Raw genomic sequence first — 23889 nt, forward strand, 5'->3', positions numbered from 1 at the left:
ACAAGTTGCTGCAAGTGTCCATGGATGGGCCCAATGTGAATTGAAGCTAGAGGTACAAAAAGGTGGCGAGAAGCTGATAGATCTGGGACGCTTTGGGCTGTATATTTTGCATAATGCATTCAAGGATAGTGTTCGCAGTATCAGTTGGGATGTTGTCAAATATTTGCGTGGTATCTACAATATCTTCACAGATGTACCAGCAAGAGCGTTTATCACGATGTATTCTGGATCTACCATATTCCCGTTAAAGTTTTGCGGTCACCAATGGTTGGAAAATAGTGCTACTGTTCAGAGGGCAATCAAAATTACTCCGCAAATACGAAAATTTATTCAAGGCGTTCAGAAAGACAAAATCGAACCAACGTTAGCTTCCTACCAAGATGTTAAAAACTGTTTGAATGACTCGCTGCTGATGGCTAATAGTACGTTCAGACTACAGATTTATAACATGTTATAGCACTATCTTGATGGTGTTTTTTGTGTTGCAATTATTTGACAACCGTTATAACATGTTATAACTCTGTAGTCTGAACGTGGTGTGGTATTAAGCTAGCTTTCTTCAAATAAGTTGCTGTCGAAGTTGAGCCATTTCTATGCGAATTTCATACGGACAACCCTATGGTGCCTTTTTTGTACAACGCCATGTCTCAAATGGTTAAAGGCATTATGGAAAGGTTCATTAATATAGATCATCTGAAAAATATTGCACAGGTAAATGCACATTCGATCAATATGATCGCAAAAAAGGAACGACTGGACATTTTTTGGCACATGTTATTGGTCGGCGTATTCAGAACTATTGTTGGTTGTGAAAATGATTTGCTGCTTATCGCATGGCAACACCAATGCAGAGAGAGGTTTTTCGGTAAATGCAGAATATATTTTTGAAAACATGAGGGAAGAGTCAAGGTCCAAGCGCAATGGCAGCGGAACGGCAGTGGTAGCGGAAAGCCCGATCTGAGTAGCCTATTCGTCGGATTGAAAACTAGTTAGAATCAAATCGACTGCAGTTAGGCATCTTGATGTCATTTGTGATAATTGTCAAACTTGCCGTTTCCGTTCCGCTTCCGCCCACATTGCGTTTGGGCCTTCAGTCGTAGCGCGACGTCAGATCTCATGCAGGCGGGTTGTAAAACTTACAAATTTTGAATGAACTTATTCAGCGAGTTCGAAAAATCGCATCCGCTTTCCATGTAGACAAGGATCGTCGTATAAAAGAAGCTCTCAATTCCGAGAGCTCAAGATACTCAAAAAGAAGCCGAGAGTTTGCAGGAGAAAATTTCTCTGTTCAAATGATAAACATTTTTAAAAGTAATCCGAAAATAAACACATATTCAACTTGCAATTTCTCGTTGTAATGTGAACTCACTGAGAGAATAAAATGTTAATGATAATTAAACTTAAATTATTTTGCCATGTCTGCGGTTGTCATATGGAGTTCCAGAGAGTACGAAACTGACTAATGCATGAGCGTGCATCCTCAGGTTCGGTTGCCAAAGCAAGAATAATCACTGCTCTGCTATTTTACAATAATTTATATGTTAAGAGAAAGGATCGTCTACGGGTTGAATTTTATTTGGCTGTGAAATTATGAACACAAATTGAGAGCTTGGCGATATTGATTAAATATTCCTATTATTACTTAGTAATGAATAGTGAGCCTAGTTGTGAGCAGTAGTTATTCATTATTATATTATAGTACGTATTTATAGCCCTAGGCCTATTCACATCCTTCGTAGGTAGTCGGTCATATCAGGCATAACATTTTATAACGGAACAAAAGCATATGTAAACAAACATTCTAAGGCCCTATACACGCGAACCAAAGCACGCCCACGCAAACCAACAACATCATCGGATAGGGGCAACTATCACCTTTCCGAAAGTGGTATTGGTTTTTTTCGATTCAGTATTTTCGAAAGCTTACCCTGCTGCTCATTTTAAACAAACCTTAATTTATACTACGGTATAATAAAGCACATCACGTTGTAGCTTCTTAGGTTAAAATAACGAAGTTTTGATGGCTGGAATTTTTTCTGAAAACCGACTGGAAAGTCAGGGAAAGTCAGGGAATTTTATTTTCGACTTTGAGTCGACACCCTGATTTTCTAATTATCAAATCCATAAAAAAACAGTTTTGGCTTAAAACCAAGAGTATTTTAATTGTTTTTAAATTTGTAGTTCCACATTTTTTTTTTATTTCTTTTTTAATGTGATTTTTAGCTACTTAGTGGTTTGTTCATCGCCAAGTAGTTTCGCAGGTCCATTCTCAAAAAAAAATATTGGCGAGAATAATGAGCACACGGAATACTGACGGATGGTAGATTAACAAACATCCCAAATAACATTGCAAGTTTTATCAAGATTTTAAAGTGATTCCTTGTAGAGTTCACAAGCACTGTCACTTCGAATATTCAATTATACAAATCTAGGAAATAAGTGCCCCATTTCCGAAATTAGTGCAGCAACCGTGGAGTAACAGTTTCATTGTGATACGTGATGTGGAAGCTAATATTTGTGCACTTAAAGTTTCTAACTGGTTACGAGAATAAGGATCTCATAGCGATACAACTTAAAGTATTCTTCAAGTCTAAATCATGGTCTACAGAACCCTCATAAAATCATAATGGTTTAGTGAGATAAAACGGTTCAACAAGTTGTGGACCACCTATGCTACCATGGGAAGGAGAGGGTTAAAGTGTCGACAGCTTTATTTTTGACATATTCTGGAGTATTTTTTCCTAACTCAACGCGGGCCGTACATTGAGCAGGTCTGAGTGTAGGCACTCACCAAAGACCTGTGTGTATTTTATACGATTACATTAATGTTCAGTTTTTGTCAACGACAAGGTAATCAAAACAGTTTTCCAGGTCAGCAATTTTTCTAAACTCTTCTATAGCACCACACTGAAATTAACTCTACATTTTTGTTTGTTTTCAAAATGATGTACCTATCTCGTATTATATTTATCCATTTTCTAATGTGTTTACACCGTTGAAACTTAAGCAGAATTATCAACCATGCGTCTCCTTCAAAATTCACCATTAAATTATATGTAATTCAATTCTGGGATCTTTCTTCTCATGAAAATTGTTTTCAAATGTGTCTATGGCTTTATAAGCGTAAATGTTTAGAATAGCTGTAGAAAAATACCCAAAAAATCTCGTTCACCCAAACACCGTTCTACTGTAACCGTTAACTATCTAAATGTGCCCGTCTGTCGAAACAATCCACTTGCCAACAAATCCTTTCTCTCAATCCCCTCTGGTCTCCCTAAATTCCAATCAATTGGCGAATGAAACACAAGGTATGTATTTCCTTGAATCAGGCCTGTAATGCAAATCCAAACCATAACCAAAAAATCTGTTTGTCGTGTGATTTCCGTTTTTCTTTTATTATTTCGTTGCGTGTGTACCTACTGGTCCTCTTTTATGTTTGTCTTTTATGTTTCTTTTCCAACTACGATCTCTGACTGTTTCTCAAGCATCGTCACAGGGATACAATCGTGAACATCTCAGTTGTTTCGTTTTTGTTTTGTTTTGCATGTAAATTTTTCGAAACAATAATTTGCATCGATTTTCCTCAATGGAATTGTTTTGTGCGTGTGAAAAATGCTCGTTCATTATACAATATCAATTCCCTGCTTCCAGTAGTGAAAAAACTAAAATTAGTTCTCAGACATTTTACACCGCGAAAAAATAGCAAATCAGCGAAGTTGTTAATAAACAGATCGAACCCAAAGTGATCTAAAAAAAAATGCGCGCGAATAAAACCGGCCATTTCCTAGTCCTAGGTTCCGGCATTCGAGTGACAATGCGAATGCACCTAGCAATCATCAAACCAAACTCCCTCCCATTGTTCATTTTTTTAGCCGACGAACATTTGGCGGAACTGATGCCAATCTTCGAGCAGCTGCGTGCTCAAGGTAACTTGCCCTGTACATATCCGCTACATGTGGCTTCTAGTGGGACCGCTTTTATGCGTGGTGGATCTCGCTCCACTCCACTCAGTCCACATGCCCCACACTGCCATCCGTCGACACATTGGGTAAGTTGTTGTTGATGTTGGAATTCCTTATTGTCCCTGTATTAGGTTTTCGTTGGTTTTTCGTTGGTCCTATCGAATGCGATGTTTTTCTCGGTTCGATGTTTTGTTGTTGTTGGACTCGCTGAATGTGATCTAATTGAGGCCTTTCTTGTATGCAATTTCGGTTTGAGTCTTGGTGCTATAAACGAGTCGATACACAATCCCACGGACGGACGTTGCTATAAAACAGCTGTTGTAGGAAAGGGGAAACATAGAACGTAGCATAATGTTGAATTTTCATTTTTCCCATTCAATAAATGCAAACAGGTACGAGAACGTTCGTCGAAATCGATTTCGATGTCGCGACCGTCTCGATCGTCACTGTCGGCCTCCACACCGGATTCGCTTAGTGATAACGAAAGTAGCTTAGGAACTCCAGGACGTTTCCAGACGCCCAGCCGTAAAACTTCAGTGCCAATCAAGTATGAAGCTCGTCAAAGTTCTTTCCATAGCATCGTGCTAACGATTGTCTACAACTCCTTGCAGATCTCAGATGACCCCCGGTGGATCGAGAGCAAACTCGAGACCTAGCTCCCGGCCGGCAAGCCGTGCCGGATCGAAACCACCGTCCCGTCACGGATCGACACTGTCGTTGGATAGCACCGACGATGCCACCCCGTCAAGAATCCCAACCCGGCGGCTAACCAGTACAACGACTACTCCCAGGCCATCGCGACTGTCGGTAGGTTCGACAACAAGTGGCACCACTCGAATCGCATCAACCACGAATGGCGTCTCATCGAGGACGGCATCGGGTGCCGCTTCGCCTGCCCCCACAAGGTAAGCCTGAGCTATTGCTTATTTTTTTTTTGCGAACTCAATATCAACACCGATTTAACTCAATAATCAACTAAAGCCAACTAATGGCACCAGTTTCAGCCTTGAAGTATTGCATTTCATATCAGCAGAATTTCATTGACCACACATTAATAAGCTATATTAATCCAACTGATAATACTAAATTGCATTCTAACCAATTTTTAGAAACGGTGGCATGAGTCGATCATCAAGCATACCAACACTAGTAGGACTACCAAATAGCAGGTAAATATCGCACTCAGAGCTCCATTTTCGTCCCATACCATAGAGTAGAATGTAGTTTGCAAACTTTTCAAAAGTTTAAAATACGTGGTAAGCTGGACGCAATTTTAACCGAAACCCAATTTTTCCCACACTGCTAGCCATCGCTCCCGGATACCGGTTAGACAGACGTCCAACGTCTCCACTTCTTCTTCAGCCACGGGGTAATGATCAGTGATGATGATCTTTGTGATGTTTTTTTCTTTTCGTTCCCTCTGTTGCAGTAGTTTGCAAAAGCTATACACATTGTGTTCTCCCTGTTTTTTTCTGTGTTTTGTTTGCTTTTGAGTGAAGTATCCACCCAAAATGTATCCGTTGTTCTTTTTTTCAAATTGTTTTTCATTTCACCATTGATAACAATGATCATAATTTCACAGTTTGAAACATAAACGTTTAGGAAAATCATTCGTTTCATTGCTAAAAATAAAGTGCACCGAAAGGACCGTTGTACTCTGTGCCGTTACATTAATTTAGTTTCAGTTATCGTGCTTTCAATGCTGCGAAAGTAATGAACCGTTACACACTAAAATTATTTTTCCGAAATCTGTGAAATTTTACCGAAAACTCAACAGCTGAACGTTCGGACGCAAGATGTTAATTTTTCTTTCAGAGAGCCATAATTTGAGAATCAATAAATATTCACTTTTCATGAAGAGTGAATATTCAAATTGCTAGTAAGTTACAAAAAGAGGTTATAATTTATGTGTTTGACACATGAAATCAGTCAATTTTGCTTTTAGAGAGTCACAATCAGCTAGTAAATTACTAGTACAAAACATCACCATAATATCAAATGATTTCACAATTATGAAAAACAAGTTTTAATAGTAACGGAACCCTGTCTAGAACTGTGTTTGAATATGAGGGACATCTTTCGATTTTCCTCAGTTTCAAAAAAATAAATAGGGTAGAGCGCTGCTTCGTCGTAATCGCCCATTTCCGTTCTATCGATCAGAAAAGATCGATAATATCAATGATTTCACAGTGCACAAATCAATAATAGGTTTGTTCCGATGCGTTAGTTCATTAGCTACAACATAAATCCTGTTAGAGCGCATTGTATGAATATTTACGCTCATTGTTCTCAAAACAAAAGAAGCGCTCCTAGCGAATACTCTTTTCCTATAGTATAGTAACGTATACGTTTTCCGTAGGACGAAGAAAATCTAATGGCGTTTCGATGCGTTAGGACGGAATTGAAACTCGTAGAACGAATTTAGAATCAAGAAGCAGTGTTAGATTTTAGACAATATCTCAACAATGTGTGACTCTTTTTCAAATCCAACGAAACGTATGGAAAGGTGAATAAATTTGCAAGTCATCTTTGACATAAATATTCCATTTTTTGTTTAAACTCGTTCAGAAAAGAGAGGTAAAGCGCGGATTGTGCTTAGTAGGACGGAAATTAGATCAAAACCCCTACTGGGAAATCGTGCAAAATTTTACTCATTCACAGAGTAACCCCACTTTTTGCAATGTTGAGTTAAATTCGATTCAATTTTGAGTTACTCTCGTTGGCCGTGTGCTTCGAGGAAAATTGAGTCAGTCTTTTAGGCTCACGGCGAATGAGAACGACTCAAATTTGATTTTAGTTCACTCATAATCGCCAAAAGTGCAGGAACTCAGCGATGAGTAAAATTTGTCTCATGGTTTCCTGTGGAAAACCTAAAAAATCTGCCGGAAAATGAGGAAATTGACGAAAATTTTATTCAATCTCCTAGTAGTACCAATAGACTGAATGAATGTAATCTTTACTTTTCTCAAATTCAGGAATTTCTCCCTGGAAAATCCTGGGAAAACATGAGGCAAATTAACTCATCGCTGAGTTCCTGCACTTTTGGCGATTATGAGGGAACTAAACTCAAATTTGAGTCGTTCTCATTCGCCGTGCTGTGAACCATTTGCCGAGTTAAATTAAACTCGTGGTTAAAAGTGACGTTTCGAAAGTTATTCTCTATGTTCGAAAATCCCTGTGCTTTCGATCGAGCGGTTTTCGAGATGGACTCACCCACGGTTGTCAAAATTTACCTTCTTGTCTGTCAGAAATAACCACGCTCGGACAGCAGGGTTAATCGATAACTTTCCATCTGTCAAATTTTAACCAAAAGTTAAAAAATCCACCAAATGGTTCAGAGCCTTAATATACTCATATTATTATTATGTTATACACCGAAAATAGTTTTCATGTAGCTTCCATTGGAATCGCACAAGTTTTTCATCCATAATCAAAATTAATGGCATTCATCTAAATTTCACATAACATTTGTGCGATCACATTAATGATATTTGATTTTTCATATGAATTTCATCGGCCTCATAATATTCATGTGATTTTGCGGGGGATTTGCTGCTATGTGATCACAGGAAAGCTATGTGAAATTCACATCAGATAAGTGATAAACTTTTTGAGTGTACTATACCCGAAAAAAAAAATAATTATAATAAAACAACGATATTACAATGATTTTAACTGTTGAATTTCGAGTACATTAAAATTTATTGTTAAATTATTGTACGGGAGAAAACATGGATTTCGATTTTTAACGATACAATGCTCAAACAACAAAAATTAGTGTGATGAGATCAAATTTGTTCGAGAAAAATCACTTTTTTATATTGTTAAGATGCTTAACAACCCCCCTTTTTTACTGTAAGTTTCTCAAATACCATGATTTTCATTGTTGTGAACCATGAATTTCGTTGTGATTTTATGGTGATGGACAAAAATGTCCAATGTTTTGACAGTAAATAACATGGATACAATGACAATGAAAATCATTGAATTTTTATTGGATTTTTTTTTACGGGTAGTCACTTTAACACTCTTGGACTAGGATTGGGCGATCTTCAGAGAAAGATCGATCTTGACGGATCGATCTTATATTTGGCTCTAGAATCGATCCACTGATTAAATCAATACCAAAGAATCGATCTTTGGTAGATCGCTTTTTTGATTTTTATTGAATAGAGCTTTTTGACGTTTAATCGGCGCACACTAATGCACCATTTAAATTGAAGGAGTCAGAGCAAGAGGGAAACAGATTAGTGGAAAAACAAACCATTCATTCATCCCTGTGTACTAGATAGAGAACGACGATTAAACGTCAAAAAGGTCTATACGCTTGTTTACGATGGTATCACAAGAAATTCTTTCCTTTACAATATTCAATTAAAAATGTTGTCGTGAGGGTAAGGAGCAATGAGAACAGGAGGGAGGCAACCTCAGGCAACACAATCCTTCTAATGTTGTTGTATTCGTAAATATCGGAAACGCAAATAATGACGTCATTGTAGGGAGTACTGCTGATTTTGACGTTATGTTCTTTAAATTTACCACGCAGTCTGGGGTGAGAGTAGATCATTTTTTTGATGTAAATACACTTAAAAAAGTTAACACCTATTTTTTGAAGATCGATAGAAGAGCTCGATTTTTTCGATCTTTTCGTGGACAAAGAATCGATTCTAAAAATTGCAAATCGAGATGAAAAAGATCGATATTCCAAAGATCGATCCAAGATAGCCCAATTCTATCTTGAACCATTCGTTGAATCCGACTCAAATTTAAGTTCCGTTCGCTAAAATTCACAAAAACGCAGGTCACTCATAGACTGAGTAAAACTTCCTCAATTTTCCACGAAAATCTGCTCGAATATTGAAGAAGAAAAAAGTAAAAGGGTTGTATCCAAGACACGACCGTAGATGACGTAGGATTGCTTGGTATCAATATTAACCACTGATCGCGCACGGGCAGAACTTCCCTACGGTGTGTGAATAGATGGCGAAAATAAAACACGGTCGTTTATCGGGCCATCCTGCCATGGCAGAGGCATGCGAACTATTGAATTTATTTACAATCTTTACAATAGAACGATAGGCATGATAACACTACGCTTGCGGCACTTGTGTGTTGATATGAGTATTTGGGTAGGGTAGTTGCACACGTTTTGTACAAACAACCACTTTTTCCCGTCACAGAAACGCCTCGTTTTCTGATGACAAAACTACGCACTTTCGTGCACAAATCCAAGATGGCGGACCAAAATCCGATATGGCGGCCTCCGGATAGCAAATATGCATCGAAACCCATGAAATATGGGTATCTATTGAATGGGCTCGATGAGTAGAAGTGGAAAATTGACATCCGCTGCCGTTTTGGAATTCAAGATGGCGGACCAAAATCCAATATGGCGGCTTCCGGACAGCGAATATGCATCTAAACCCATGCAATATGGGTATCTGCGGAATGTGCTCGATGAGTAGAAGCGGAAAATCAACATCCACCGCCATTTAAGAATTCTAGATTCGGTTTCTTACTTTGACTGTAATACCAAGGTATTGATTTTCCGTTTGGTGATTGTGTTACCACAAAACCAGCTAAGGTTAAAATCAGCCTTGATTTTCTGCTTTGTGATTTAGCTGATCTCAAGATCAACAGTGATTTTCGGCCATTCCTGATTTTGGATTTTTTTTTCCATCACTGCGTGATCACGGAACCGCTTGAGAACACCTCTCACGGTAGATACGGCAATTTTCAACTTTTTCGCGATTTTTCGAATTGACCACGTCGGGTTTTCGACGTGGATGTGCACGATAAATTTTTTTTTCTCGTCTTCCATCTAGTACATCTTTTTTAATACTGCACGTATCGAGACAAAACTTTCACCCCAGAAACACGTGTACTTTCAAAACAAATCGCTGTCAAAACATTCTAAATGGAACTGTCCTTCCGGTTTCTTATCCGTTGTGAAATAATGAACCCATTGGTAATAGAAAACTTTGAGAAGCTGCTCGACAGAAATCCTCAAACAAGATTGATGAGTCTCTATTACGAGTACATGACGAATTGGCCCTTCTTCCCACAATTACAATCGTGTTCGCTCTCAAGACTTTTATAGTTCATCTGTAAATTTTGATCTGATCATGTTGCAAGCAATCTGTGGAATACCAGATCACTATCGGTCGATGGTTGTCCCCTTAATTTTTGCAAACAAGTACCACCTTGTCAGCAACAATAAGAGTTTTTTTTTCACAGATGGGTCAACCATAAATGCTTCCACTGGATTTGGAGTATTCAACGAATTTCATAGCGCCTCATATCAACTGCAAAAACCCTGTTCCGTATACGTTACGGAACTAGCAGCCATATTCTACGCACTAGAGCAAATTGCCTGACTACCATCTGACCATTATTTCATTTTTACGGATAGTCTTAGCTCACTGGAGGCTATTCGTTCAATGAGGCCGATGAAGCACTCCTCGTATTTCTTGACCGAAATCCGACCTAAATTGAGTACTTTATCTAATTGCTCCCCTATAACATCACTTTACTCTGGGTTCCATCATTGCTCTATTCGGGGTAACGAGAAAGCGGGCGTTATGGAAAGCGATATTTTTGATCGACAAATCGCCTTTGCGGAATTTTCTCAATTACTCGTCAGCAAGTCCTCACCAACTTTTTCCAAAAATGGAATGAGAGTGATCTGGGAAGATGGTTACATTCTATTCTCCCACAGTTGTCGCACAAGCCGTGGTTCTAAGGATTGGACATGAGCCGTGACTTTATACGTGTCATGCCAAGGCTCATGTCCAAACACTGCTCGGTAGACTCGCATTTCTTTCGAATCGGGCTCGCACGCAGCAATTTATGCGCTTGTGGTAACGGTTATCACGAGATCGACCACGTGCTTTGGTCATGCACCCTACATTGTGTTGCTAGATCCGAGTTATCCACATTTAATTTATATGTTTTTAAAACGGATCGATCTGAGGATTACGTAGTTAGTGTCATCTTGTGTTCTCTGAAGTTGCTTGGTCCTCATCGGTGTACCCCCATGTTTGTCTTTTTCTCCAGTATGTCGCTTAGTTCTAAATCAAGAGCACATTGCTCTAAAAAACCTTGTGTTCTCAATCCCTACCCTGCCATCCGTTTGTTACAATTTGTTACCCCGTACCTCGAGATAGCCGATCAATCGGCCCCCGCTTTACTAACGGCCCCCGCTTTACTAACGGCCCCCGCTTACTTTACTACCCCGTAACGTGGGTAGATCATCTTTTCGTGGTACGTTACGGGATGTAAGATCTACCACCGATTACTAGTCCTGACTACTTCAAACTAGGGGAACAGGATTTTTCAGTAATCCAAGGAACACATCTTAGTCCTTGTTACTTTTTATGCCTTTTTGATAGTGACAAGACTCGGCTTTGTCTACCGAGAATGATCTTGAAACAAGGAAAAAAAATGAGTTAGTTGTCTTCATCTATGTGATTCCTAATCTTCTATTCGTTGTTCCCTAGTTTGAAGTGGTTAAGACTAGGGTTCTGATGCATGGTCATTATCGGTGTCATACCTTAATTTTGTTGCTAAGGAATCCAATGTTGACTGACAAAGGGGCGTGCCTTTGGAGGGTGTTTCAACACTCCGAAGGCTATAAATAGCGGTACCTTTCAATTAGAGTCGGATTCTTGCGATAAATGCAAGAGTGGCAACTGTAAAAAAAAACGAATACTTCATCATTTCTCAATAGTGATGGAGTAATACGACATGCACTAAACTAAGGACACGGGATATACTACAATAGATCAATTTACTGGTCGCAGTAGTGTTTGGTCCCGAACAGAGGAAAAAAACGTTAGTTTTAAGTAGTTTTGTAACCCAAACGATAAATATCGGCTCCGCAAAGCTACGGAAAATGAGTCTGAAAAAAAAACGCATTAAACATTCTAAATCCGAGCACTAGAGGCGCTGCTATAGAATAAATAAAGTATCCGGATTGTAAGTGGACAAGATTTTACTTATATCTGTTCATAAAATAGCAAATTATTGACTTATTGATTATTATGAGGTATAAATGTTTAAATCTTCTATTTCTATAAAAATATTAACATTATTAGCGAACACAACATGCCGGTGCTACCTTCTAAAAGTATAAAAATAAAAAAGGAACAGTTAGCCACATATAATCATAAATTAATTAATGTAAAAGAATCAAATTACCGTCCAATATTTGCAGCATGGATTTTTTTTTGCATGTCTCAAAATCACATAAATTTCGTTTCGCGGAAATTTCAAAGTTCTAAACACACTAAATCTATTTACGTTAATATACGGTCGATTTCACAAACATTTTTAGTGAAAATGACGTGTAATTCAGGTAAAAGCTCCTAACGTCACGTAACATTTGAGATTTTCTAAATACAGATCAGCTACGTGGTATTTCACGTAAATCAGACGTGAAGATTTTTTAGAGTGTATGAATAACAACAATTCAAGCTGAACATTGCATTAGGTCCTAAGTAACATTGATCGATTCTCTTCGTCGACTTTCTCTTTCGTTGATAACTTGAGGACATAACCATTTCTTGTTGTGTTTGTCGTATTAGATGCTAGATACAAGCTTTATTTCACCTATCTGTCTGCGGGAATTACATATGAATGTCTTTACATGGCCGTGGGGATACAAAGAGAAAGTCGACGAAGAGAATCTGTCAATGTTACTTAGGACCTAATACAATGTTCAGCTTGAATACGGACTACAAGCGTGTCATGGACTCGGGTCAGTGTTGCCAGATATACCGATTTATCGGTATTTATACCGATTTCCGAACTAGATACCGATATACAGATAAGGTTCCTCAGAATACCGATTTTTGGGTGTTATACCGATTTTTTAAATAATCAAAATGATTATTGCCTGCCTGCGCTCAGAATTTCGGAGAAAATAATTGTTTGAGACTTGTACCTTTTTGAATATCTCAATTTTCTAAGTCTTTAAAATTCTAAAAAAAAAATCATCTTCAAAAATGTTTTATGGATACTCTTTCGATTAATGTTTCAATTTCCCTACCGTTTTTGGCTACCCATGAATCGATAAACAGTCGATGGCTCTTTCTGGTAATTCCGGGGGAATCAAGAAATACTTTTTAAACATTATTTAACATCCTGGATTTTCTTCCAACTTTCCCCTGGAATTTTCTATTAACGATTCCTGTCGACTTCCCTTGGAAGCTTCTTCAGCCTTCGCTCGAATGATTCTTCCCGGAACTTCAGGGATGCTTCTAGATTTTGATTGCGGATCCACCTTAGCTGCAGGAACTTTTAAAAAGGAGGCGAACCAGCCTCTGGCTGAAAGCCTCCGTAATAAAGAAAACTAACTAACTTCAGAAAAGTCCAGACTTTTACGTAAGTTTCGATAAATTAAAGAATGTTTCAATAACTTCTGTTAAAATTCTAACACCCGGTCCAGCGAACTCCAGGAAACATCATAAATAATTTGGATACTTTACAATTCCAAAGAACGTCTGGAAAATTTAATGGTTTTCGGGACAGTTCCATTAGTTTCAGGAGAATTTAGAGAACTTTAGGAAGCTCCGAGAACATCAGGACAATCAGATCAGATCAATAAATTTCAAGGAAATCGCTGAAATTTTAAAGGAGTTATGAGAAACTCAGGCAATTTCCGAAAACTTCAGCAATGTTCCGATGGGCTCATGCAAATTTAAGAAACGTAAGGGAAGTTACACGAACATTAGCACATTGTGAGAACATTTTATGGGAAGTTCCGTGCTTATTAATGGCAGTGTCGATAACTTTTAAAAATAAGAAAAATTGGGAAGATCAGAGAACTTCGTACAAAAAATTCAAGAAAATTGTGAGAGCGCTTAAGAAATTTCGTAATCTTCAAGAAAGTCTAGAGATCTTCAAAGTTGATTAGAGATATTCCGGTAGTCTCATTATAATCAGGGAAGTTCCAAGTATTTCAAAGATGATCAGAGTACTCCAAAACAGCTCGAGGACATATGTAACATTCCAAAGTACATTTCAGGAATGTTCCAAAAACTTCAGGGCATTTCGGGGTCTTCAGGGATGTTTTATGACCATTTGGAAAATTTTCTGGATCATTAGAACATCCCCCAAGAGCTCTTTCTTCCGGAATTATGTCCTTGTTTCTTTCGACTGTTCCGTTAGCGCTCAGGCTTCCGACTTCCTCCAGATTTTTTTTTCCAATCTACCTGCCAGCGTCTCCAGGAAATTTGTTCTCTCTTCTCCAGGAAGTTCAATTAAACATCTCCCAGAAATTTCTTTCGTCTAGTTCTGGAATTTTGCGCTGTTTTTTTTTAACTTCTATTGGAAGGTTTTTCCGAGCTTCTTCTGACTTCCCCTGAAAATGGCTACTTCTGGAATGTATTTCCTATTTCCCAAATTTGAATGTGAAATCTGATTTTTTTCTGAAAGTTTTTTTTTTTTATTTTCACTAGAAGTTTCTCAATTTATTTCTTGGAAGATCCGCGGATGTTTTTCCGACTTCTCTCAAAACTTTCCTCAAATTTCCTCCAGGATAGCTTATTTCTTCTTTCTCTGGATGTTGTTTTCAGCTTTCTCCAGAAGCTAATTCAAACATACCCCGGAGTTTTCTTCCAGAATTTTCCGATCATAGTCCAATTTTCGCTTTACAAAACGGCAAAAAAATATAAAATAAATTAATATAGTAAATACCGATAAATGCCGATTTTTTTAAAACCTTCTGGCAACGCTGACTCGGAGTAATGAGCGACAATGGTGAGCAGTTGGCAGAATTTTGTGGCAACATCGACATACTGGATGTATAGTCGCTATATTCATAGTCTGGCGGATATAATCTCGGGAACCAATTGAGCTGTCAAATAGCGGAACCAATCGAGAAAATCACGACTAACAACAGAAAAGAGCACATCAGTTGTTGCGAACAAAATTTCGGAAACCGTTTTCTTGTGACTCAAGGCTCGCCTACACAAACTAACACAATCTTTAGGTTGTGGAAAGTTCCCCCTACCCGATGATGCTAATTTATATTCTTTTAGCGAGGAAATAATAATCAACGTTTTGTTTATAGAAGTTGATACTATCTTTTCAATTGTTGGTCTAAAATATATTGAATTGGTTCCGCTTTTTGATAGATCGGAATTCCATCCGCCAGACTATGAATATAGCGACTATAACTGGATGGGGTGCTCATTTTTCCCTCATTGACCAGTGCATAACTATAAACTATAAATAAGTTGTCTGCATATTTGGAGCGTTGAGCAACTTGCTCTCTTTAGTCACAACAACTGATCAATTGGTTGAGTGAAACGAAATTCCAAAATCCTTCGGTATTGTATTATCCCAACTTCTTCTTCTTATTCGCATTTTATGCTTAATGCTTATCGCATTTTAGCTAATTGCGTGCTCTCAACTTAGTGTTCTAGATGCACTTACACAGTTATTCATTGAGAGCTTTCGATGCCTGTACCATTTTTGCATTATTATAATTTGTGGCAAGTACAATCATACTCTATGCCCAGGGAAGTCGAGAAATCTTCCAACCTGAAAAAATCCTAGACCGGACCGGGAACCGATCCCAGCCACCTCCAGCATGATCTTGCTTTGTATCTGCGCCTTCACCGACTGAGCTAAGGGACGCCCCGTGTGCCATTCCACACACTTAGATTATTTTCCGAAATCTGTGAAATTTTACCGAAATCTCAACAGCTGAACGTTCGGTAAACAGTTCGGTGATTTTTCACAGATTTCCTGTAATTTTTCACCGAATAAATGTTTAGTTTAAACTTTGGTATTTAATAATTGCTTTCGACTCAACGCACGTCGTTTGTTCCTGCGTTTTTCCGTTCCTTTAAGTATGTACCTATATAGTAATCATTTTGTTTTTAGTAGTGCCGTTTTAATATCTAATCCACCCAAAGCTACAATTTTACCCTGACCATTCGACTAACATTCTACGTCCGTCTACCCCGACAGGAAAACGAGCGGAACGTCCACTCCGTCCGGAATGCAGACCCCCAGGCGGACATCGGTGGAACCACAAACGCCGGGCCGAAGCTCCCGGGGAACGACCCCCTCGACCGAGAAGCGTGCCCCGTTTAGACTTTAAGACCCCTCTCGAGAAAAAAAGAAGCGGAAAAGACGACGAACGAAACTCGAAAAACAAAATCTAACCAATAACCCCACCACTAGAGAGGAAACAGCAACTGGATTAAGTCTAACGCTGAAGAAGAAGAAGAATAAGATGGAGAAAAGTGTGTCGCCACATACTAATCAGTTCAAAGTATTTTCTTGTTTTCGTTTTTTTTTTCTTTACGTACAATTAGGGTTTGCTTTTATTCTTCGCCAAGGAGAATTACAAATTTGCAATACTAATCAATGATGATTAGGGCTTTTCGGAAGTTTGTGAGGGCGAAAATTTACTTTTTCAGTTCAAACTACCAGTGAAAGAGAGGAGAGTGAGAATGAGCATAGCAGAGTCCCCTACTGAAAGGAGAAAGAGTTGAGACAAAAGCAGCTAAAAGAAGAGCAAAATGTAAATATTTTAGAGTAGCAACGGGATAAAAGATGTAAAAAGTTAATTCTTGCGAGAAAAAAAAAAGTCCAGTTTGATTTAGCGCAGTGTACCTACCGTATTCAGTTTGAAATTGAAATTGAAATTTTATCGGCAACCAATGGACGGATTATCCGATTGAGATTGACAACGGGACGTTGAATAGGGGACTATAAATTGTGTTTTTCGGGGAGGATCGGAGGAATGGCCATCGAAGAAAATCGCCAGTTCTCCGGTTGCAATTTCTCCAACCCCCTTGAAAGGCACTAAAATGAGCGGATATACATTAACATGTGTTCAAATGATCGGATCGAATGGGTGAGCTGTGTGTGGAAAGAAAGTGTTGTTTTTGTTTGTATTTTTTTATTTATTATTTATACAAGATGTAGAACATGTAAGATTTTTTTTTTGTTTTCACGTTTTTTTTTCAACCCTGGCTGAAAAGCACTATTGGCTCGATGGAAAGAGGATCGCCAGCCTTTTCCAGAGATCGAATGGATGACACGCTGGGTGAATATTATGTTTTTTTTACCATGCAACGAGAGATGCTCTTTCGAATGAAGATTCATAGTAGCCGTCTAAGGGTGAAGTAAAATCGCCAGTTTTCTTCTCGCTTGAACAGTTACTAGCGAAGAATCTTTTTGGCGTGACAGTATCTCGTTCGGAATTTGATGACATTTTTCGAGTTTGCTATGTAGATGAACTAGCAACTGGGTTCAAGCTTTCAAATACTGAATAATTGCCGAAATAATACTAGGAAATAGAAAAAAAAGGAACACACACGTTTAAGCAGTTATTAATTCATTAACTACAAAAAAAAGTCATTTAGTTGCGTAAGATCACAATATTATTAGGAATATTATGCAAATATTAATTGATTAACTAATGCGAGCAAATGCTAAGCTGTTTTTGTAATTGAAGTTTAAATAGTTTTTTATACAAAAATGAAAAAAAGAAGAAAAATATCACATAAAAACGAATAATTCCTAGGATAATGACAGACGAAAAGGGAAAAAAAAGCATAAGACAGACTACTACTAGCTTACAAATTAACTTCACCGATTTTTCAGCTATAGCAGTTAAACTTTTACTACATGTGATTCAAAATGTAACAAGAAAGAAAAAAAAACTCATAAAAATAATAAACGAAAATGAATAATCCAACAAGTCAGAGGGATGGCATTGATCCGAACGATCCATTGCAGGATTTAAAACTCGTGCTCGCCATTTCGTCATACTGGTCATACACTGAGGCAAATAAACATAAGAATTTCATAAGGCTCAACTTATGAACGACACATATGGATTTCTTAAGAAAAAACTTATGAATGATTGTCTAACATGAGGTAGGTCTTATACGCCTTTAACCATTTCATTTTCCTTAGCGTTGAAAGACGAGTGGTCAACACACAGACCCCGTAATCTCAACGTCCATGGTTCGGTTCCAGTCTGCTTCGTTTTATTTTGTTTAGTCAATATTATTTTTCATAAGGCAAATCGATGAAATTCATACCGATTCCTTTTGTCGAAATTTCATAAGTGGTTCTTATGGAATTCAACCCTCGCTAATTGTACACTGAAAAACGTTTTCACTTAGTTTCTATGAGAAATCATATAGATTTCATTGGACACATAACGTTCATGTGATTTAGTGGTGCAATTTCCAATTATGGGATCACATGAAAGTTATGTGAAATTCACATGGATATTTTCCACTGGTTATGTGATTTATTTTATGAGTGTATTTCCACTTACGTTGCAGCTCCAACAGTATTTGCGTGACTGCCATGCTGCCGGCATTGCAGAGGCCCCCATATCGGCACATTTCGTCGACGACATTCTCCACGTTAAGGGTAGGCATCGCACTGCTTCAAATCTAGGATGTATGTTTGCAAAATTAAATACAGAAAATCTATGCATAAATAACTGAAAACATATGTAAGATAAATGAAAAAAAAACATGAACACACAAGCTATCGTACTCAAATATGGGTGAAAGGTGACAAACCAAACCTACAGAACGCTATACTGCCGCTGGAAGCATAGTTGTCCCATGTGTCTCCATAGAACATGGGATAATTAAGCGTCCACCGGCAGTATAGTTCTTGATCTAAGCTACCTAATGCCTAACTGATAGTTTGTGTATCTCCACTTGCCCATTTCGATGACTAGAGTGTTTTAAAATAGGTCAATCCCGGGATTTCAAACGCTACCCCCTGGAAGGGTAGTTAGGGGGTCAGAAACACCCTGCCAAAATATTAAATTATTTTGTTCCCCTCGCTCAAAGGGCTATGGAGAAAATTTTACAAAATGTATGGGAGAACGAGTCACTTTCACATTCGCGGCTCTAGGTGACGTTGTAGTTGGTCGCCTTTTTTCGTTTACAAAATGTAGAACCTTTGGAGTATTGGGAACATCTTGGCTCAAGACCAGATGTGAATCCGAGTTAAGAGGGGGAGGGCCTAACGCGCTTTGTGCGGTTTTTGTTTTTACGAATACAGTGACAGGGTTCTGCATTTTCGAAACAAAGAAAAGAAAATGAACGCAACGCAGAATCGCTTCATTTCGAGCAATATCATTTTCGTGTAAGTCATCGTGTTTCTTGTTATCGAGTCACGATGAACATTCCTCTAATTTTGCTAATTTTTGCCTGTATAAGCTAGCTAAAATTGTTTGTTGGGCTGTTCGTGACAGTTCGGTTAAGATGGGATGTAAGAGTAAGTGTCACATTGGATAAAAAAAACTCTACTTCCAGGTGAGAGTTGAAGATAAAGTAATGGATTTCTTCGAAATTATGTTCCTTAAAAAAATAATAGAAAATGAGGTTGTAATTAAAAGTTAGTGCATTGGCAAACACAAATCATATAGATTGAATATCCAGATTCAGTGACATTTTTTTTGATTGGGGTCGTTTCACCATTTGATCGTCAGATCACAAGTCGTTTTTGGTACTTGGGTATTTTATTGTATTCTTACTATAAGGGTAAACGCTCCTATAGTAGCGGTACGTTAGAAGCGTTAGGTTCCTATAGTTGTGTATGGAGACTCAATACACAACTATAGGAACCTAACGCTTCTAACGTACCGCAACTATAGGAGCGTTTACTCTACCATAAATAAATTGGCAGAATACGGTGCATCATTCGAGTACTTTTGGGACGAACTCCTACCTGAGATTTTAAGAAAATATACCAAATATACTAAGCAGCATGATTTCAATACTACCATCTATCAAATCTCATAAAATACGTAAGATGTAGCTGTATTAGTTTTTCATGATTTGTGATATTCTCGATAACACCAATACCACCAAAATGGAAAACAAATACAAGCAAGTGATTGATTGATTGACATTTGAGCCTTAAAATGACGTTTACTACCACTCGAACTTTGAAATAAAACATTGTTTTGAGATTTTTTCTTCTAGAACCTCGAGAAAAGTAGCCAACATTTGTGCGTTTCATAAAAAAATTGAAATTAGTTGGTCCAGTTTTGTGAAATCGCTGGTAGAAAGTCACGCCAAAACTGCTTGACAAAGTGGTCAATTGACGCAATGAACGACTCGAAAACTGCTTCCTTCGTTTTTTCCACTTTCACTTCAATTCGGAGCTCATTCGAATTGTCACGACTTGACGACGCAGGCATCAACATATAGTATCCGAATAGTATCCGCACAATATCGGTTGCCGATAGGGATGGCATCCGGATTATATGTAGTAATACTATATTCTTTTATATTAAACGAAAATTAAATTAACGAGGCCATTCTGAAGTCCAAGATGGCAGCCATCGGGGTCGGAGAAAGTCTCAAATACCCCCCTACAATACGTGTATTTTCGGAACGGGGACGACGCGAAGGTGTCGGAAATCGATATTCGACGTTATTTTGGAATCCAAAATGGCGGCCATCGGGTTTCAGAAAAAGTGTCAAATACCCTACAATAGGGTATTTTCGGAACGGGGATGCCGCGTAGATGCTGAAAATCGATATCCGAAACCATTTTGGAATCCAAGATAGTGGCCATTGGTTTTATGAAGTGTCAAATATCCTATGATATGGTTATTTTCGGAACGGGACGCTATGTTTTCGATATCCGACGCTATGTTGGAATCCAATATGATGGCCATAAGGATTCAAAAAAGTGTCAACTATCTTACAATATGGCTATTTTCGGAACGGGGATGCCGACAATCGATATTCGATGCCATTTTGGAATCAAAGATGGTGGTCATCAAGTTTCATAAAACGTAACGGGTATTTTCGGAACGGAGACAACGCGTGACTGCCGAAAAAGGATATCCGATGCTATGTTGGATTCCAATATGCGGCCATAGGGTTTCAGAAAGTGTCAAATACCCTACAATATGGGTATTTTCTGAATGGGGACAACGTTTGAATACCGAAAATCGATATCCGATGCCATTTTGGAATCCAATATGGCGGCCATCAGGTTTCACAAAATGTGTCAAATACCCTAAGATCTGGGTATTTCGGAACGAGGACGACGCGTAGATGCTGAAAATCGATATTCGATGCCATTTGTAGGCTATTTGACACTTCTTTTGAAATCGGAAGCCACCATCTTCAATTTCAAGACGGCGTCGGACATCGATTTCTTTCTTCTAGATGTCAACCCGATTCCAAAAAACCTACATTGATCAGTATTTGACAGTATTTCCTCGAGTATTTCACAATTTTACTGAACCAAAGCCACCATCTTGGATTTAAAGACGGCGTGACATCAATTTTCGGCATCCCCATTCTGAAAATAACCATATTTTAGGATATTTGACACTTTTCTGCAAATCGGAAGCCGCCGTGGCGTCGGATATCGATTTCCGGCTTCTAGACGTTACCCTGATTCTAAAAAAAAACCGTTAGTATGGGTATTTGATAGAATTTACAACTTTTTCTCAAACCGGAAGCCGCCATCGGATATTGATTTCCAATCTCCAGACGTCATAAGTATTTTGCTATATTGATAAGTATTTGACAGTATTTCCCACTTTTTCTTAAACTGGAAGCCGCCATCATGGATTTCGAAATGACGTCGCTTATCAATTTTCGATCTGTAGACTTCATACCGATTACAAATATACCAATATTGATGTGTACTTGACTGTATTTCCACTTTTTCGAAGATCGGAAGCCACCATCTTCGATTTCAAAATGGCGTCGGATATCGATTTTCATCCTCTAGACATCATTCCGATTCCCAAAGTACCTTTATTGATAAGTATTTGACAGTATTTCCCACTTTTTCTTAAACTGGAAGTTGCCATCTTGGATTTTAAAAATGGCGTCGCATATCAATTTTCGATCTCTAGACGTCACCCCAATTCAAAAAGTACCCATTTTGATGGGTAAACAAACCACCCGACAATGATAAATTTGGCATCCACGTGCACAGATCTATGCGCATACGCTTAAATGAACCGAGTGAACAAACAACAAAAGTCCTAAAACTGCACGAATTTGGATCGAACAGCTTCGCTTCAATGCAAAAGTAATTTCATTTGACAATGAAAGAAGAAATGAAGACTTGCCAACCCGTATAAACGCGAACCATCACATGACCTTACCGATAATGGTTATAAATTGTTTATAATCCCTGCTAAACTTCAACTGAAATGGTTATGGAACTTTACATGAACGTTTGTGTGATAAAGTTTTAACCTTATGTATTATGGTTTTTTGGAAGCGGACCTTACAAATAATGGGTTGTTAAGAACCATTACCATTCCAAATTCTTGTTTTCTCCATACATTTTCGGAAAGAGAACTATATTAGAACGTTTTTACTTATGGTTTGAGAACATTAATGGTTATGGTTATGGTAGTCAGTAAGGTCCATTAATGGTTTTGTATTATCACTCAACTTTACGTGAAATATATCGTGAATTGGTAATCAGTAATTTACAGGCAACCAATTCGCGATATATTCCACATAAAGTTGATCGATGTTACAAAACCATTCATGGACCTTACTGGTTACCATAACCATTACCATTAATGTTCTCAAACCATAAGTTAAAAGGTTTTAGTATAGTTTTCTTTCCGAAAATGTATGGAGAAAACAAGAATTTTGAATGGTAATGGTTCTTAACAACCCATTATTTGTAAGGTCCACTTCCAAAAAACTATAATACTCAAGGTTAAAACTTTATCATTAAACGTTCAAGTAAAGTTCCATAACCATTTCAGTTGAAGTTTAGCAGGGATTATAAACAATTTTAACCATTTTAGGTAAGGTCAATTTATGGTTCGCGCTTATGCGGGAAGCCAAAACAAACAGCATGAAACCTGATCGAAAGTGGTTCTGTTGATGTTGAAGGGGATATCAACCGGTGAACACTCGTGTTTATTTCAGTTACCATGGAGACGTAATTTGTGATTAGTCCCGGTCCCTTTCAAATTGTATCATTATTTATGAACGGCCTTATATTTGAAATGACGTTTCACATTGATCTAGTGATGTCCGATTTTCATTCGAATAATCGTTTAATCGATTAACGAACCGAAAAGTAAACTATTTATAATCGGTTAGATCATGCCGATATAAGCATTTACATCTCCACAGGATCATCACCGATCGTTTCAAACATGTGCTGCACTCTCATTGGTGGAAAAATGGCAGCAGAGCGAACAAAAAATAATCGATTAGTTGTTAATCGAGTAATTAAAAAATGGGACATCTCTGATTTTGGTTTGTTTTGATAAAAATGAGCGCAAAATTTCATCTCTTCCGAGGGGACAGCAAAACCACAAAATTACCTTGAATACGGGGGGTTCTCATTGGATGAAAGGGACCGTGAAAGAAGACACTAAAATAGAAAGTTTTTCTTCCGACAGTTTCATCTTAGTATTCATCTTTGGGGATATGCTCGAAGAGAAGACAGAATGACTTTCAATTGAAAGTGATGGTTGACAGCTTCATCGTCGCTTGACGATTTTCGATTGAAAGTGACTTTGTGGGGCCCTGTACAGTGATAGACATTCGTTTAGCCGAGCGCTGTAATTTTTAAAATAAGCTGAGAAAAATATCTAAAACATGTTTTAATTGGGATATTTTTAGTCGCAGTGGTAGCAACAATCAATACGAAACTAACGATTTTAAATTGGCTCACTACTTGACTAGCCTATTGGTCCCAAGCAAACGATTAACGTACCCTATTCTAGTTGAAATTCTATTACTACACTATGTTTGTTTTGATTCGCTATGAAAGTTTGACAGATAACATCAGGGGTGTGTGGATTCATGCAGAACATGCAGGGGTGAGTGAAATAGCTTGGGACTGCTTGGGACCGTTGTTCTGGTACTGAGTGAGCCAAAAAAAATAATGATTTTCTTCGGGACCCAGTGGTCTTAGA

The 23889-nt window shown here is 38.1% G+C and overlaps 1 protein-coding gene across 48 annotated transcripts in view; it reads left to right on the forward strand.

The window, feature by feature from the left end:
- The window catches only part of shot (dystonin-like protein short stop), a 483119-nt gene extending 465434 nt beyond the window's left edge, over positions 1-17685 (forward strand). For 24 of the 48 annotated variants that reach the window (XM_065235656.1, XM_065235655.1, XM_065235657.1 and 21 more), the window contains 6 exons: positions 3873-4048; positions 4355-4509; positions 4574-4867; positions 5072-5131; positions 5269-5331; positions 15942-17685. In XM_065235656.1, the coding sequence (XP_065091728.1) occupies positions 3873-4048; positions 4355-4509; positions 4574-4867; positions 5072-5131; positions 5269-5331; positions 15942-16074 (881 nt within the window). In that variant the 3' untranslated portion in view covers positions 16075-17685. The remainder of the gene's footprint in view (positions 1-3872; positions 4049-4354; positions 4510-4573; positions 4868-5071; positions 5132-5268; positions 5332-15941) is intronic. The other 24 variants (XM_065235648.1, XM_065235649.1, XM_065235658.1 and 21 more) reach the window with 5 other exon arrangements.
- The last annotated feature ends 6204 nt before the right edge of the window (positions 17686-23889 follow it).

This window comes from Ochlerotatus camptorhynchus, unplaced genomic scaffold (genome assembly GCF_037179485.1).
Source record: "Ochlerotatus camptorhynchus isolate MF236.1 unplaced genomic scaffold, CSIRO-AGI_Acam_v1.1 ptg000503l, whole genome shotgun sequence".
In the NCBI taxonomy this organism is placed as follows: Eukaryota; Metazoa; Arthropoda; class Insecta; order Diptera; family Culicidae; genus Ochlerotatus; species Ochlerotatus camptorhynchus.